At 50.2% G+C, this 18,193-nt stretch overlaps 1 protein-coding gene across 6 annotated transcripts in view; it reads left to right on the top strand.

Annotated features, from left to right (window-relative positions):
• The window catches only part of KIF25 (kinesin family member 25), a 69,756-nt gene extending 52,074 nt beyond the window's left edge, over window positions 1-17,682 (top strand). For 2 of the 6 annotated variants that reach the window (XM_017895108.1, XM_017895099.1), the window contains 7 exons: window positions 320-394; window positions 3,493-3,642; window positions 9,275-9,451; window positions 11,071-11,222; window positions 12,974-13,156; window positions 13,574-13,729; window positions 15,774-17,680. In XM_017895108.1, coding sequence (XP_017750597.1) covers window positions 320-394; window positions 3,493-3,642; window positions 9,275-9,451; window positions 11,071-11,222; window positions 12,974-13,156; window positions 13,574-13,729; window positions 15,774-16,405 — 1,525 coding nt within the window. In that variant the 3' untranslated portion in view covers window positions 16,406-17,680. Of the gene's footprint in view, window positions 1-319; window positions 395-3,492; window positions 3,643-9,274; window positions 9,452-11,070; window positions 11,223-12,973; window positions 13,157-13,573; window positions 13,730-15,488; window positions 15,754-15,773 lie in introns of those variants that run through there. The other 4 variants (XM_017895120.1, XM_017895104.1, XM_017895128.1 and 1 more) reach the window with 4 other exon arrangements.
• Window positions 17,683-18,193: the final 511 nt, after the last annotated feature.

Genomic DNA, 18,193 nt, shown 5'->3' with positions numbered 1-18,193 from the left:
TCCCCTCCCCCCGATTTCTCCTCCCCTCTCCTTTCTCCTCCTCCTCTCCCCTCCCCTCCCTTTCCTTCCCTCCTATCTTGCAAGCATTTGTCACTTCATTTATGCTTATTACATTTTCATAGCAGAAAGTAGTATCTTTACTCTTAACCTCTATTATCTTGAAAAATAACACAGATTAATCTTTTGTTGAAGAATTCCAATGGTGTTGAGGGGATGGGAAGTCCATGGGGGCATTGTGTTCCCAGGTTTCTGAGTCTGCATATGCTATAGTAGCTTTCTGCTTCTTCTATTAATGCAGTATTTTCCCTTTGTCTCTCAGGGTTTATGGTCCAGCAGAGTCTCAGAGGGTGGTCTTTGGAGATGTGTGCCCCCTACTCACGTCTCTCTTGGATGGGTGAGTGAAAATACTTTGAAGGCCAGTTATCATAGTTACATTTGAATATAAAGAAGCTTCATTGTGCTGTGGAGTGAGAATGTCGCATTAGAGTCTGAGCATTTTACAGCACTGCAGAGCATGTCCGTGGGTCACCTGGCGTGGACTCCGCTTGCATCCATGGAGACTATCTCCACACCCTGGGAAAAGCAGTGAGAATGATTTGGAGAATGCTTGTTAAATGAGTATATCCACCTGGGATTCCAAACTCCATTTTAGTTACATTGTATGTGGGCTTAAGCCTGTGAATGCAGCCGCCATTCTCTCTGGGATTCTTTTATATTTCAGAATTTTAAAAAAAATCTGTAAGGAATGTTAACATCAGATTTAGGGACTTTTCCCTTTGGGAATCAGCCTTCTATTCTTGCAATATACAACCACTGATGTCAAAGGCAGCGGGTCGTAATTTAGGAATGAAGAATATTTTTTTACTTAATGGAGACACCTTAAGCCCATACTTTCCACTCCGGGGCATTTTGAAGAATCTCAGTTTTCTGGCAGAAATGCACATCAAGTTCCTGACGAAGACTTACTTGCATTTGTCCAGCAAAGGCTTCTGCACAGCCAACCGCAGGGAACCTCAAGGACCTGGAAACTGTAATTACACAGTGTGCTGCGCGCCCCAAAGGCGCATGATCTGAGGAGGAGGTCAACTCAGGAAGCTCCTGCCTCTGACCGCGCACGCACACAGGGCCGCTCTGCCAATCATGATGCAGTTGCTGCTTCAACTCTTCCTCCAGAAGGTTGGAATTTTTATACCCATCTGAAGAAATGGTTTTGAAAATGATAGGGGAGTCTCCTTTTAAATAGGCATCTTTTAAGTAAGCAGATTCCAGAAATAAAAAAGACATCGTGGTCACAGTGATCACTGCCAGAACTGCCTTTCCAGGATAACGCGAAACAGATGGAGTTAGTTTAAGTTCTGAGTCTTGTCAGCAAAAAGAGTCAAACTCTGTAAAATATTGGGAGAGATTTATCCTGAGCCAAATATGAGTGACCGTGGCCCAGGACACAGCCCAGGAGGTCCTGAGAACATGTGCCGAAGGTGGTTGGGCACAGTTTGGTTTTATACATTTCAGGGAGACATGAGACTTCAATGCAGTTCATTTAAGAAATACATTGGCTCTGGAATGTCTGGGTTAAGGTAAAGGATTATGGAGGCTAAAGTTCTTATTTGCAGAGGAAGCTTTCATGTGGCAGCTTCAGAGAGAACAGATTGTAGATGTTTCTTATCAGATGTAAGGTCTGTGTCGATGTTCACGCTGGAGGATATCATGAAGCCTGTCCGGCCCCCACTTCCTGTCATGGCCTGAACCAGACTCTAAGGTAAAATTTTAGAGTGCCCTGGCTGAGGAGGAAGTCCATTCAGATGGCTGGGGGTCCTTAGAATTGTATTTCTGGTTTACAGCTTCCTTCTTCAGGAAGTTTCCTTTTACTCTACATTCTTAAATGGTTGAAAGACCCCTTTAAGAACCCATTTATCTGTTGTGGTCAAAGATACTCCCCACACAAAGAAATGCATGTAAATGAATTCAGGGAAGCCAGAAGAGACATAGCCTATAATGGGGTTTTGTTATGCATGCCTTGAGACTTTTTAATCCTGGAAGGAAAACTCACAGGATGGTAACGGCCTGATCAGTTTGGCGGGAGCATGTGGTTTCCAGGCTCTTGTGGCTGGAATATAACAGTCAACCCTAGTGACTCGAATGGTCAGCCCCAGGACTGGGCTCTGCTGCTTTTCCTATCCTGTTCTAGGGGCGATTTAGATGTCAGTCAATGAGAACACTGTCTCGCAATCATTTTATCAAAACAACAACCTTTATTTGTTTGACTTGTGGTGGATACACCACGTTAAACCGGTATGGATAAATCGGAGTCACAGTTGACCAGTTAAGTCAGAATTTCTGAGTGCAGCACTTGCTGAACGTCCCCAGGTGACTTGGACGAGGGGGTCAGGGCTGGAGATCCTGCTCTGAGGCATGAACCCACTTAGCATCAGGCCAGGTGAACCCACAGCTTTACAACCACGAACATCTTCAACATCATGACTGAGAAGATGATTTTCTATCATACTTATTTTAAATAGTCTTCCAAATGTTTCCGATCCTCCCATTCATACTTTGGGCTAAACAGCACAACTGGAAGGAAATGTGGGGATCTGTTGGTAGTTCTTATCTTCTCTGAAATAAGCTGCAGTCAGCTAATCGAGGGTCTTGGGGCCAAGAGGCAGCAGGTGCTACTGTCACAGAGAGGACCTCAACACATGTGGATTGACTGTGGACATGAACACCTCAAAGTCCCTTCCAATGACAAAGTACAAAAATAGTTTTTGTATGAAAACGTATACAAAAATGGCTCATGCTTGTAATCCCAGCACTTTAGGAGGCTAAAGCAGGAGGATCCCTTGAGTCCAGGAGTTTGAGACCAGCCTGGCCAACATGGCGAAACTCTGTCTCTACTAAAAATACAAAAATTAGCTGGGCTGATCTCAGCTACTCGGGAGGCTAAGGCAGGAGAATCGCTTGAACCCATGAGGCAGAGGTTGCAGTGAGCCAAAATCGAGCCATTGCACTCTAGCCTGGGTAACAGAGCAAGAATCCGTCTCAAGAAAAAAAAAAAAAAGATAGTTACAGTGAAGGTGTGCGGATTTAGGAAGGCCTTGCTAAGGCCAGAATCCTTGTGTGAATGCTGAACTGGAGAACGGGGAGGGATGAACCCACGCTGTGTGTGTGTGTCCAGAATGCCTGTGTGAATGCTGAACTGGAGAACGGAGAGATGGAAATGCCCAGGAGAAACAGGGAGGGATGAACCCACGCTGTGTGTGTGTGTCAGTGCAAATAATGTTTAATCCAATATTGTACAACAAGATAGCAACCAGGATGGATTATGCAAAAAAAAAAATAGTTGTGGTTAAATGAAAACGTAATTTATAAGAAATGGAGTAACAGGGGAATAGGGAATGAAATTTAGTTTCTCAGACAAGTGAAAATTTTTCCTGGAATCTTCTTGGCACCAGCCCTACGTGTGTTTTGCTGGACTGAATCTGCTCTGAATTTTAGGTACAATGTTTGTGTTATGGCGTATGGACAGACGGGCAGCGGGAAGAGCTATACCATGTTGGGACCCCATTCAGACGACGGCCCTGTGCTGCCGCTTGACCCACAGAGTGACTTAGGAATTATCCCTAGAACAGCTGAGGAGCTCTTCAGGTACTGCTGATGGTGATGAGTGGGGCAGAGAAATACGGCAGGGAAGCCAGGCAGTCAGCACCTTAGTTATCACACAGCAAAAATTATTACCACTTGAAGAAGGTGGTCAAATCCCATAACCTCATCAGATACATTCAACACTACCAAGCGCTTCCATACTTCTGGGCATTATTGCTACCAATTCCTGTGATGAAATTATGTTCAGAGTCTATCATTAAGACAAAACTTTTTTGAGTCTTTAATTTTTCTAGAGACAAGGTCTTGCTTTGTCACCCAGGCTGGAGTGCAATGGTGTGATCTCGGCTCACTACAACCTCTGCCTCCTGGGTTCAAGCGATTGTCCCTCCTCAGCCTCCCCAGTAGCTGGGATCACAGGTGTGCCCCACCATGCCCAGCTAATTTTTGTATTTTTAGTAGAGATGGGGTTTCGTCATGTTGGCCATGCTGGTCTCAAACTCCTGACCTTAGGTGATCCACTCGCCTCGGCCTCCCAAAGTGCTGGGATTATAGGCATGAGTCACCGTGCCTGGCTAAGACAAAACTTCTTGAAAGAGATCCCAAGTTAGAGCGTTCCTTAGGTAGGGGTGGAGGTGGGGGATGGTGGGGGATGGAGGTTTTCTGTCCTGGAATGGGAAACACAGAGGGAAACCTCCCATTCTTCCATCGCCCTTCCTCCTGCCGCCATCAGGAGTGTATGCATCCGCTTCTCTTTAGGAGTCCAGCCAACATGGCCTGCGAAGATGCTCCCGACCCTTTAGCACATTCTCGAAAGAGACCCACTGCCCGTGTCATGATTTCACCAACAAAATTAGTCCTAGAAAAAAAAATAGTAAAAAGTCGTTTCAGCAGCTGGGTGCGGTGGCTCACACCTGTAATCCCAGTGTGTCCAGAATTGGTGGGTTCTTGGTCTCGCTGACTTCAAGAATGAAGCCGTGAACCCTCGCGGTGTTACAGTTCTTAAAGATGGTGTATCCGGAGTTTGTTCCTTCAGATGTGTCCGCAGTTTCTTCCTTCTGGTGGGTTTGTGGTCTTACTGTCAGGAGTGAAGCTGCAGACCTTCGCAGTGGGTGTTACAGCTCTTAAAGGCAGTGCATCTGGAGTTGTTTGTTCTTACCAGTGGGTTCGTGGTCTCACTGGCTTCAGGAGTGAAACTGCAGACCTTCCTGGTGAGTGTTACAGCTCATAAAGGCAGCATGGACCCAAAGAGTGAGCAGCAGCAAGATTTATTATAAAGAGCGAAAGAACAAAGCTTGCACAGTGTGGAAGGGGACCCGAGTGGGTTGCCACTACTGGCTCCAGCAGCCTGCTTTTATTCCCTTATCTGACCCCACCCACATCCTGCTGATTGGTCCATTTTACAGAGAACTGATTGGTCCATTTTGACAGAGTGCTGATTGGTGCGTTTACAATCCCGTAGCTAGACACAGAGTGCTGATTGGTGCATTTACAATCCTGTAGCTAGACACAGAGTGCTAGACAAAAAAGTTCTCAAAGTCCCCACTAGGTTAGCTAGATACAGAGTACTGATTCGTGTATTTACAAACCTTGAGCTAGACACAGAGTATTGATTGGTGTATTTACAAGCCCTAAGCTAGACACAGGGTGCTGATTGGTGCATTTACAATCCTTTAGCTAGACACAGAATGCTAGACAGAAAAGTTCTCCAAGTCTGCACTAGGTTAGCTAAATACAGAGTACCGCCAAGCGGTGAGACTATTGCCTATGGCCAAGTGGCAACCCGCTCAGGTCCCTTTGCACACTGTGGAAGCTTTATTCTTTTGTTCTTTACAATATATCTTTGCTCACTGTCTTGGTCCACGCTGCCTTTATGAGCTGTCACCACTGCACGCGAAGGTCTGCAGCTTCACTCCTGAGCCAGTGAGACCGACGCACACCACCGAAGGAAGAAACGCCAAACACGTCCGAACTGTCAGAAGGAACAAACTCCAGACACACCACTTTTAAGGAACTGGTAAACACACCACCGCTAGGGGTCCGCAGCTTCATTTTTTAAGTCAGTGAGGACCAAGAACCGCACAATCCGGACACACCAGCACTTTGGAGGCCAAGGCAGGGGGATAACGAGTCAGGAGTTTGAGCTTACATGGGTTTGGTGCATGTCATTAAATATTCGACCAGTCAATTTTTCCTTTCTGCTAAGCAAACTCTTAAGTTCCAGAAACAAAGGCTCAGGCAAGAGCACTGGGGGAACTGAGGTAGGAAGAGGGAGAGAATGGTGGGGGTTCCCAGACCGCCCCCCAACAGATGGAGATCCTTCTCACCTGTGAGAGAGGGACACCCTGGTGGAAGGAGGTTGATGTGGGCAGGCAGCACGTCCCAGAGGTGGGCTTCCTAGTGTTCCCAGCCTGAGCTGCGTCTTGCTTCCAAGGCCATTTCCACCCTCAAGCTGGGCTTAGAGGGCAGGATGCACAGCCAGTGAGAGCAGGTGTCATACATTCCAGGCTGCATTTCCGGCGTCTGGAATTTACCTACGGAGGCTATCCAAGATAGCAGAAGGGCTGCAGAGGGGGCGGGGAGCGGCGCTTGGCAGGGGTGGTTGGGCGGGGAGCGGGAGCAGCGCTGCCGGGGCGGGAACTGCGCTGAGGGAGCGCTGGGAAGGGCTGTTCGCTGCCTAAAAATGTTGGGGAAGATCCATCAGGACGATGGCCAGTCGGCTGGGCCTCTCCAGAAACCGAATGATCAGCGTTACCAATGGGCCCATCGCATTATTGGCAAGCGTTTCAGTCACCTCGTTTCCAAAATGGTTTTTCCGTTTTGCTGTTCTGAGTCTCGGGTGCTGTGCGTCTCCCTCCAGGGCACAGTGATTTGCGGCACTGGAATCCCTCAGTCTGAGTCTCCGAATCTCTGCTCTTCCAAGTGAGTGGCCCCGGGCAAGGCCCTACTCTCCCGATACCTCACTTTCCTCGTTTGCAGAAACGAGAATCCGAGCAGACACGGACGGTGTCCTCCCTCATCACATCCACATCTGGGGAGGGGTGCGCTGCGCCAGGGCTGGGGGTGAGCTTGGGTGTTCATGACTCAACTTGCAAAGGGCGCTCTGCCCAAAATGATACACAACCACAGTGACATCAGTGTTGATGTCGGAGATAGTTACAGGAACCCTTGACCCTGAAAACCACTACTCCTAGATTGCTGAAGGCACCAGAGAAGCCATTTCCTGTTGTTTTAAAGTAAATAAAATGCTACTGCCTGGATTCCTTGGCTCTGCACGCCCCTCTCCTTCCTTCTAAACCTGGTAGTTGACACCAACACCACCTCCTTCCCGACTGGTCTCCACTGTCATCCTTATCAACAGGAGTGTGTGATGTTTCTCTACCTGCTAGGCACCGTCAGAGGCACAAGGAATCCAAAAGTGCATGTGATCAATTTTCTGCTTTTAAAAAGTCTAGAGTGGAAACGGGTAATTATGACCCAGTAGGAAATGGGCAGGAAAAGATGGCAGAGACAAAGCACGGCCCCGCCCTCCCCACCCCAGAGAGTCAGGGAAGCTGCGTGCATTTGAATCACACCCATTCATCGCAGGACCTGGAGTCCTTTACCTGTGTGTCTCCTTCTCAACACTTTGCTGCTTAAAGGCTAAGACTGAAGCTTGTGGTTTTCACCATTGTCCCTAGAATCTAGTCAACAGCCCAATAATTACTTGTGGGAAATCTCTCAAATTAACTCCTCGGTATTATGTAATTGAGAAATTTCTGACTTAGGTTTTGCGACACTCAAAGAACAAACTGTCACATAAAGGATGGGCCCAAGTGTGGAGGTTAAGTTTCTGGCTATGTGGTGCATTTTTGCCTAACGTGTGGAGAGGAGGAGAATGTAAAACCTGTAGGCTGGGCACAGTGGCTCACACCTGTAATCCCATAACTTTGGGAGACTTAGGCGGGTGGATCACCTGAGGCCAGGAGTTCGAGACCAGCCTGGCCAACATGGCGAAACCCTGTCTCTACTAAAAATACAAAAACTAGCTGGGCATGGTGGCAGGCACCTGTAATCTCAGCTACTCAGGAGGTTGATGCAGGAGAATCAATTGAACCTGGGTGGCAGAGGTTGCAGTGAGCCAAGAATGTGCCTCTGCATTTCAGCCTGGGTGACAGAGCGAGACTCTGTCTCAAAAAAATAAATAAATATAAAGTAAAATAAAATCTGTAGCTAACTTCATTTTTCACTGTTGCACACACTCTTCTTAAAGTGTTCTCACCTAACCCCAGTGCTGAACCTATCTAATTCAAATCTTGATGCTTTGTCAATAATGATTTTTACCTTAAGAGTTTTACTTACTTTCTCTTTCATTTTAGTCTTCATCATTTTCTTTACTGTTTATCATTAGAAGACAAAACTCCTCTAGATCTGGATGAAAAACTCAGCCTGGCAGCGCCTGGGTGGGAAACATCCCGGCTGGATTTTACCTTGAGTACAGATAGCACCCTGTCACTCGGGACTTCCCGCCCAGTTCTCAGAATAGCCTTAGGAACAAGAAAAGCACAATGCTCACCATCGGATTGACATCACCTTGCACGTGGTAGAGAGGCAGCCACCTCCAGCAGACAGAAAGAGGCCTTTGTTATTTGGTGACAAGGTTGGAAGGGGAGTTTTGTCAGAGACAAACCAGAAAGCCAGAGGGAGGAGAGAGGAAGGGAGGGAATCCAGGGTTAGCACTCAACCTTTTTCTTGTTGTGGGATTACAGTTTTCTCTCTCGCTCTAGTATCTTTATTTAAAAACATTCCTACAGTCAGCACATAGTTCTTTAAAACATGGAGCAAACTAAGATATGCAGCTGCTTTTGTTTTTTGAGACGGAGTCTCGCTCTGTCACCAGGCTGGAGTGCAATGGCGTGATCTCAGCTCACTGCAACCTGCACCTCCCAGGTTCAAGCGATTCTCCTGCCTCAGCCGCCCAAGTAGTTGGGACTACAGGCACACACCACCACGCCTAGCTAAGTTTTGTATTTTTAGCAGAGATGGGGTTTCACCAGCTTGGCTATGATAGTCTTGATCTCTTGACTCATGATCCACCCACCTCGGCCTCCTGAAGTGCTGGGATTACAGGCGTGAGCCACCGCGCCCAGCTGTGCAGCTGTTTTTTAAAGAGCCAGAGTTGGTTTGATGGATCTTGCTTGCAGGAAAGTTGCAGTTGGAAGGCATAAGTGGAACTGGAATAAAGAACTCTAGACTCAAGCTTCCCTGAAGTGGAAAAGTTTTAAAATAAGCAAACCCCATCACTCGAGAAGTGCTAGAGGCCCGAACATCCTTGCACCTTGCCTTGGGTGTCTGCAGTGATCGATCAGTGGGGCATGGTAATTTCTAGACCACAGCTATGTGATATTCAGGCTTCTTTGCCCTGTGTATTTAGAATCCTCAGTGTTCTGGTTGCAAAGCTGTTGGTTTAAATATAACTCTGATAAAATAACTGCTCCCAAGACATGTATTCACCCTACAACCTAAATGGCACACCCCCTTTCCCCGAGTCATCTTGGGGTGAGTAACATGCAGCCCTCTGCTCGGACCCCAGCAGTCTTACTGAGCATCCTCTAGGGCGTCTGGAGCTGTGATTAGCTTACACTGAAAATCACTCTGTGAGACTTTATGTAAGTTTCTCTTGTGTGTCTTCCCGCAGGCTCATTTCGGAAAATCCCTCAAGAAGCCCAAAGGTTGAAGTCTCCATAGTGGAAGTTTACAATAATGACATTTTTGACCTTCTGGCCAAAGACACTGTTGCAGCAGTGTCGGGGGTCAAGCGTGAGGTGATGACAGCCAAGGATGGACGAACAGAGGTTGCGCTGCTGGCCTCTGAGTGAGTACTGCACCTGCCCTGTGCTGCTGGCCTCTGAGTGAGAATGGCACCTGCCCCGTGGTCAGGAGGCTGGACGTCTCTAAATGAGCTCCCCATGCCCAAGGATCCCAAGGAGAATCGGCCGCGGTGGCCCAATCAGTGCTCCTTGTCACTGAATGGTTCCTTGTGTGTTTTCATGCTTCGTATGTGTTGCACAACTGTCAATTTGCTGTAAGAATGATCTTTCTTAGCTGGGCGCGGTGGCTCAAGCCTGTAATCCCAGCACTTTGGGAGGCCGAGACGGGCAGATCACGAGGTCAGGAGATCGAGACCATCCTGGCTAACATGGTGAAACCCCGTCTCTACTAAAAAAATACAAAACCTAGCCAGGCGAGGTGGCGGGCGCCTGTAGTCCCAGCTACTCGGGAGGCTGAGGCAGGAGAATGGCGTAAACCCGGGAGGTGGAGCTTGCAGTGAGCTGAGATCCGGCCACTGCACTCCAGCCTGGGCGACAGAGCGAGACTCCGTCTCAAAAAAAAAAAAAAAAAAAACAAAGATCTTTCTTTAAAGGTGGCTATGATATGTTTGTTAATTAGCTGGAATAGGTGATGATTTCACAATGTATTCACATATCAAAATATCAAGGTGTATACTTTAAACATATACCATTTTCATACGTTATTAATATCTTAAAGCTGTTAGAGATAAAAGTAAAAAAAAAAACAACAAAATATTTTACAATCAAAATTAAACGTAGCTTTGAAAAAATCTTCATAAGAGCACCTTGGATGGGCGCCATCCCATCCCACAGATGAGGAAGCAGGCTTGCAGAGGTGAAAGAACTTGCCCACCCCACTCAGACTAGGAGAGATGAACTTACCCACATTTGTAAATATCAGTATTTCATAGAATACGTAATGAATCCTCTTATAAAAGTGAGGATCCCCCATATTAAGTATTTTCCTCAAAGTTCCCTATTTTCAAATCCACGTGCATGTGCTGGGTTTGCCCCAGTGGGGGTGCAGCTGGGAGGTGACAGAGGGAACCCTCCCCATGAGTGAGGGCCCGGAGAGGCTGCCCATCCTGGGCCCCGGAGGCAGCAAGGGAAGGGCCCGCCAGCCATGCCGAATATTTCAGAGAGCTGAAGGAAATCATCCATGCAACCCTGATACGGTCACACAAAGTCACCTGAAATTTGAGCCTTTGACTGACAGTTGTGATGGAAATGTCATCTCCTGCTGATTAAGAGCTCTGATTAGCAGTCATATCTCATCCACTAACATGGGGAAGTGGGTTAAACCTTTATTTCATAAATCACATTTGATACACAAAATACTTTTAAAACATGGTCCCTGGAAGCTCTAATAAATAAAGGAATAGTTGATGTTGAAAAGGTTAGCAACCTCTGATTTTGTTCAGAAGCAGTCCATTATTTCAGGGTTAGCGATTAGAGATGCTATAGGTTGGTTAGGCCTCGAAAGGAAAAAGTTTGCTTTACCATGTTTTGTTGTGCCCAGGACTGGCTTTAGTCCCCCATTGGCATGTGTGGCTCATGTGAGAGGAGCCGAGGAGGCTTGGAAGTCACCTTGGGTAAGGGGGCCCACCCGCACTGTGTTCCCCACTGCTTGCCTTGTCTGCAGGGCTGTTGGCAGTGCCTCAAAACTTATGGAGCTCGTTCGTGGAGGTCTGCAGCTCAGAGCAAAGCACCCCACCCTGGTGCATGCGGATTCCTCCAGGTCTCACCTGATAATTACGGTGACTCTAACAACAGCTGCCTGCTCTGATAGTACTGGTAAGTCAGCATTTGTGCTTGGTCAGTGGCAAGTAATAGAAAAACCCACTTAAGGAGAAAAAAAAAAATCAGGCCGGGCGTAGTGGCTCACGCCTGTAATTCCAGCACTTTGGGAGACTGAGGTGGGTGGATCACCTGAGGTCAAGAGTTCGAGACCAACCTGGCCAACATGGTGAAACCCTGTCTCTACTAAAAATACAAAAATTAGCTGAGCATGGTGGTACACACCTGTAATCCCAGTGACTCAGGAGGCTGAGGCAGGAGAATTGCTTGAACCCAGGAGGCAGAGGTTGCAGTGAGCCGAGATTGTGCCATTGCACTCCAGCCTGGGCAACAGAGCAAAAACTCTGTCAAAAAAAGAAGAAGAAGAAAAATCAGCGTGCCTGCAGTATCCAAGGCCTTTCACAGGACCCAGCATGGGAATACCAGCCATACTTTTTCACTATCTGCATCCCAAACTGAAAAGGCCACTGGGATCACAGGCTGAGAAGAAAAAGTGAGAATGGGAGGGAGGAAAACACTCTGCTAAATAAAGTATAACACAGAGAGAAAAGCAGGGCACAATACACCTTGGAGTACATGCATTTGTCATGGAAGAAACAATGAGTGTAGTTTCAGTTTAAAACCAAAATAACAAACTATGCAGTAGATAAAGTGGTTCCAGTTATGTAATGTATCAGAAAGAACACACAGGCCTGTGAAGCCTGGGCTGTAGCTCTCAAACTTGAGCTGCATCCAATCCCCTGCAGCAGGTGGTGGGAACAAATAGCAGACACCACCCGTGGTCAGGTTCAGCAGGACTGGGACTGGACCCCAAATGTGTGTTTCTGCAAGAGCACGGCTCCGGGGACCACACCTGGAGAGCCACGGGTCTGGGGCCGGAACATGAGACTGTAGTCCCGTTGAAACCTGGTCTCAGTGGGTTGACACGGGAAAGGCCATTTCTCACTCGTATCGAGGGCCAGTGTGGCTGAACGTTCCCCATCCGTCTTGCCACTGTGGCACTTGAAACATGTGACCTCCAAGGTTGCTCAGGCAATGGAAGGAGAGGTGATGGGGATGTGCTGACAGTAGCCCCTGGCAGCCCAGAGCAGGCCACAGCTGGGCACAGGGCCTTGTACCCCCAGGGGGCTGGCAAGGCACAGGCGCCTGATGTTTAGAGAGCACCAACAATCTCTGCCAAAAATACTCCCGATACAGGGGAGGCATGGCTGCCCTTGGTGGTGGGAATAAGACTGGATTTCATGTCCTTAAAAAAAAACTGTATGTACTTTCTATGTTTTGCACAGTGAGTAAATGTTATTTTGCTTTTTAAAAAACCCCAAGAAGTTTGTGTAGGAATAACACAATACAAAGACATTTGCATTTAAATGAAGAGCGCTTTTGTTAGGATTTGTGTGGAAGATTATCAAACAGATTGTAGAATTTATTTCTAAAAGGGCTCATAGATTTTCTGAGTGGGATTTTAATTAACATCATTATCAAGTCTTTCTAAGAAGCATTATTTGATTTCCTTTGGGCCAATGAGGCATTAGTTCAACCTTCCACAGTGAAGAAAGCTGCTTTCTAACTTGCTGTGTTTTCCCCTCGAGAAGCCACTATCCCCTGGACCTCTGCTGAAATCCCACTTCTTACTGGGTGGGAGGTGTGGGCGGGAGGGTGCAGTTCAGAAGCTTCTCAGCCCTGACCGAGGCGAAGCACAGCCTCATGGCTTCATGCAACTGTTTTCCTCCTCGTCGCTCCCCTTGCAGCAGACCAAGCCTGCAGTGCCACCCTCCCCAGGGAACAAACAGAGGCAGGAAGGGCAGGAAGGAGCCGCAGAACTTCTCAAGGGGCCTCAGCTCCACAGCCGGTTCCTGGGGACCCCGCAGGGCGTGCAGAGCAGGTGCAGGCCCGGCTGCAGCTGGTGGACTTGGCGGGCAGCGAGTGCATTGGTGAGCAGGGGCAGGCATTTCCCTGGGGAGTGGATGCTGCAGAAGCCTATGATCTGATGGAGCTGGGTGTGCAGCCAGGCAGCCTGGGAAGCTCTGGGCGGGCCGGGCGTTTCCCCCTCCACAGATGAGTTCCAAACCCCCATTACATTCTCAGGGATTGGTTCTCTTACCCCGGCAACCCGAGAGTCGTGTTCCTCACACTGGCCCTCTGGGAAGAGAAAACCTGAGTTCCCAGCAGGAGCTCGCTTTGAGCTGTGAGCAGAGCCATGAAAGACTCTCGTTCTAATGCCTGTCCCGTCCATGGCCTCCCCTCTACCTGCCTGAAAGCTGCTCCTCCCAAGGAGCTGGTTTTGCTTTTCCTGCTTTCTTTCTTGGTGCAAATGGTGATGGTGCGTGGCGGTCCCTGTCCTGTCCCAGGTGTGTCCGGGGTGACCGGCTCGGCCCTGAGGGAGACAGCGTGCATCAACCGCAGCCTTGCGGCCCTGGCAGACGTCCTGGGGGCTTTGTCGGAGCACCGCAGCCACGTCCCATACCGGAACAGCAGGCTCACCCACCTCCTTCAGGACTGCCTCGGTAACTGTTTTCCCCCAAATCCCCCAGGATGGGGGACCACGTGCCCCAGGACACATGCACACACGTCCGGCCTGCACATCCTCGAGGGCCACTCATGTACCCCCTGCACCTCCTGTGCCCTCACTGTGGCTAGCTGGCACTCCCATGGCACGGTGGTCATTCTCCTGCGCCGTCTCACCTCGGCCTGGTTGCTTGCTTGTTCGGTCTGTGTGTGACTTGCCTCCTGGTCGGGCTCAGTTTTTCTCAAGGGTGGCAGCCCTGGCCCCTGTCTTCACCGGGGGTCCACCAGCGCAGCTGAGGGCTCTCTAGGCTGCTGCTGTGTGTGTGGCGTGGGTCCCTCCAGCTGTATGGACCTGCTTAGGCTGTAAGTTCCTTGGGTCTTTTGGGGGCAGATGCCAGAAGCCTGGATGCAGCAGATTAAGCATCAGTGCCAGGTGGGGCACAGGTGGTCTCTGCAGAGTCATCCAGCTGTGACTGGGTCTGGGCTTTGCAGTTTGCAGGGAAGCTCAGTTAGTGCCCCCTCCCCCAACTCAGACTCCAGACCGGTTGAAAGGGAGGACCCAAGGAAGCATTGCTGCTGCAGGGCTGGGCTTCCTGGCTGAGGGTCCAGGCAGAGTCCCCCAGAGGTGGCCCTAGGCCCTGTAGGCCCTGTCCTGAGAAATGGCCACCGCAGGACAGCAGGGGCACGTGGCCACCACAGTAGGGGCTCGTCCTTCCTGGGAGGGTCACCCTGGAGGTGGTGGAGGGGCCGCTGCTGCTCGGGACTCAGCCAGGGAGGCTAGAATGTTCCAGACACTCTCCCTGTCTCTCATTGTGGGGTATTTCCCCCTCTCATGGCAAACTGGCTTCCTCCACACGGTGAATAACGGGGCTGTTCACAGAATCATATTTTTGGATTCCACCTCTAAGAGACCACCTGGTACTCTTGGATTCCAAAGCTTGCAGCCCCAACCGAGAGACGGGGCAACCCAGGCTGGGTGCACAGCCCACTGTGATCTCAGGGGCGGCACCACAGGGCACACAGTGCCCAAGAGCCAGCAGTTCCCTCAGGGAGCCCCGGCCTTGGCCTCTGGGGTCTGCACTTTTCCTCCCCTTAGCTCTCCCTACCTTCTCCGTTGGTTTTGGTTTCCATCTGTACCACTTAACCCTTGCTACGGGTCCTGAAGAAAAGGAAGACAGAATTTCCCCAGGAGGAGAAGTCCTGGGCACACAGCCCCTGCCCCAGTGGGGCCCGAGGGAGCCGCAGGGCCATGAGCAGCAGGTGTGGGCATGAGGGAGCTCTGGAAAAAGCAGTCCCAGGGGGCCGAGCGCACTCGCCGTAGGGCTGACTTCACGCCTCCCTCCCGATTCCCGGGACACAGGAGTGTGAGAAGGCCTGCAGCTTCCCCAGGCGAGGGGTGCTATTGACTGGCTGCTGGCCCTCCCAGACCTGGGTGACAGGTGCTAGTGACCGGCTGCTGACCCTCCCGGACCCGGGCGAGGGGTGCTAGTGACAGGCTGCTGACCCTCCCGGACCCGGGCGAGGGGTGCTAGTGACCGGCTGCTGAACCTCCCGGACCCGGGTGACGGGTGCTAGTGACCGGCTGCTCACCTCCCAAGACCCCGCATCCCAGGAGCCTGCCAGACGTGGCCACTTTCCCGCTGGGGCGCCGGGCAGCCCTCTCTGCAGCTGCCCCTCTCGGGCCCTGGTTGCCGGCACGTTGGCACTTCCAGATGCCACTGGTCTTTCCAGCTTGCATGTTGTTTTTCTTTTTTAAAGGAGGTGACGCGAAGTTACTGGTGATTCTGTGCATTTCTCCCAGCCAGAGGCACCTGGCGCAGACGTTGCAGGGCCTGGGTTTTGGGATCCGAGCTCGGCAAGTCCAGCGAGGTCCTGCCCGAAAGAGGCCGCCCAGCTCCCAGACGGAGGGGAAGAGGAGGCCGGATTGAACGCATTAATGAGTTTTTCTCCTAAAACTGTGTGTTTTGTCATTGCTTTAGAATGCATATGTGCTTAGAAATAAACAGGTTTCATGTGGGCTTGATAAACCTGGCTTGATTCCAGAGCACCCTCATGAATGTGGATGGGACCTCCAACTCCTGGCAGACCATCAGGCGGAACAGGCTTCACAGAGGAGCTCCTTGCGGAGCGGCAGCCACCAGGTGTCACAGCAGGCACTCGCTGTCCTCATCAGACTCTCCCCAGAGGCCACCCTGGGCCCCAAAGGCCCTGCCCCAGGAAACCCCGGAGCCGGCAGGAACAGCCGTGGGCAGAAGGGCAGGGGCGTGAGCGCCCCACAGTGGGAGCTCCTCCTTCCTGGTGGAGCTGGTCAGCCTGGGCCCACTGCAGACCCCACCTGTGAACTCTGGGGAGGCGCTGCTGAGCACGTACGGCCCCAGAGCCACCAGGCCTCACACAGAGCTGCCACCTCTGCCTCCTGGAGTTTGCGCTTTTCCTTTCACCCTGAGCTTTCTCTCCACCCACTGGTTTTGGTTGCTCACCACACTCCGCATGAGGAGCTGTGTCAGGGAGGGAGGGGGCATCTGGGGCCAGCCTCACACCTCTCCTCTGATTTGACACAAACGCAGCCCCCAGGATTCCCCACTGCAGACTCCAGGACCACATGGACTCTGGTTTCCGTGGTGGCTCTGCCACCTCCCAGCTCTGCATCCCTGGATGATTTGCTTGGCCTCTAAAGCCCGGCTTCCTCCTCTGCAAAGCCAGGTGAGACCAGAGGGTTGTGAGCCTTAAAGGAGACAAGGAACAGCTCTGGAGACTGGCCTGTGACTTCCCATGCCATGGGGCTGGACTGGCACGTTTAAGCCCCACTCCACCACAGGGCTCCTCTCTGCCTCACAAGGGGATGGATGGTGAAGACAGCTGCCCATCACATCCTCTGCTGGAAGGACGGCCGCTGGGGCATCCCCTATTTCCACTGGGCCCGCAGTGACAGATGTGCCCTCTCGGACCCAGCAGGTACAAGAGCAAGGTCCCAGGAGGATCGCATATTCGGAGGAATGGGGGGGTGGGTCACAAGCACAGCCCAAGAATAACACTCCATTTCCTATCAGCAATCATTTTGGCTCTGAGAATAGTCTGCAAAGCAGGTTTTGGAGAGGAGTCACAGCTGGTAGCCTTCAGATGGTTTCAACGCCAGGAAAATGTTTTTTTACTCTATCCTGTTTATGCGAGAGGGTGGTAAAATGTCTTTTCTAGTAGTTAGCACAAACCAAGCAAACCTGTGCCCTTGTGCGGCTCAGGTGAGGAGCGTGAGCTGCGGTGGCCCTGACTCATGGCGAGCAGAAGGGTAGGAACCCCATCCCTTCTAGGGAGCCCAGAGCAAGGGGTGGGGATAGGCAGGGAGTGTTCAGAGCCTGGTGTGCTAATGGCCTTTTCCTGTACTCCTTTTCCCAGGGCAGAGCATTCTGCCTCACTGGGGATAGGGACCCGGCCTAGGCTGCCGGGGTCCAGTTTTTGGTCAGGGTGGCCAGGAGGGCAGGTGCACAGGGCATCATGCACTGAAGACAGAGATGCTGGGCTTCTCCCTGCCAGGAAAGGACTCAGCCAAATAGTGGGGCTGAAAGCAGAGGCATCTGCTTCAACTCATGGTTTTTAATATAATCAGGGAGAGATGATAGACAGTAGATAGGTAGAGAGATGGCAGATGATCAGTCAGTGAACAGATGACAGCTCTGTAGATCCATGGATGATAAACTAATCCACAGATCAGATTTAATCTCGTGTATCAACAATACGATCATTCCAACGTGTAGTCAATATGAAATCAATATAAAGACATTAATGAGATATTCTAGATTTTTTTGTCCACACTAAGTCTTGAGAATCGGTGTGTGTTTCCCACTGACTGACAGCGCCCCTCAGCACAGGCTGGCTGCGAGCTCGGGGGCCACAGGTGGGCAGCCCACTAGCCCCGCACTGAACCCCACAGACATGCCTCCATTTCGTAACACCACCTATTTTTAAGGATCCTTTGATTATCCTGAAGTGAAATTATACATGGATTATATAATCTAGCAGGGCACACATTTTTTTAAAAAAAGAATCAATATAATGATGTAACTATAATATAATGGAGAAATAGACCAGACGCGGTGGCTCACACCTGTAATCCCAGCACTTTGGGAGGCCGAGGCAGGCGAATCACTTGAGGTCAGGAGTTTGAGACCAGCCTGGCCCACATGGTGAAACACTGTCTCTACTAAAATACAAAAATTAGCCAGGCGTGGTGACACCTGTAATCCCAGCTACTCAGGAGGCTGAGACGCGAGAATCGCTTGAACCCGGGAGGCAGAGGTTGCAGTGAGCTGAGATCATGCCACTGCACTCCAGCCTGGGTGACAGAGCAAGAGTCAGTCTCAAATAAATAAAATAAATAATAAAATAAAATATACTGGAGAAATAAAAGGAATTTTCTCTATGTATACATACGTATATTTCTTTTTTTTTTTTTTTTTTTTTTTTTT

Source organism: Rhinopithecus bieti, unplaced genomic scaffold (assembly GCF_001698545.2).
Source record: "Rhinopithecus bieti isolate Rb0 unplaced genomic scaffold, ASM169854v2 scaffold_1017, whole genome shotgun sequence".
NCBI classification, from domain to species: Eukaryota; Metazoa; Chordata; class Mammalia; order Primates; family Cercopithecidae; genus Rhinopithecus; species Rhinopithecus bieti.
Note: the sequence above shows the minus strand (reverse complement) of the source record. Positions and strands in the feature narration are given on the sequence as shown.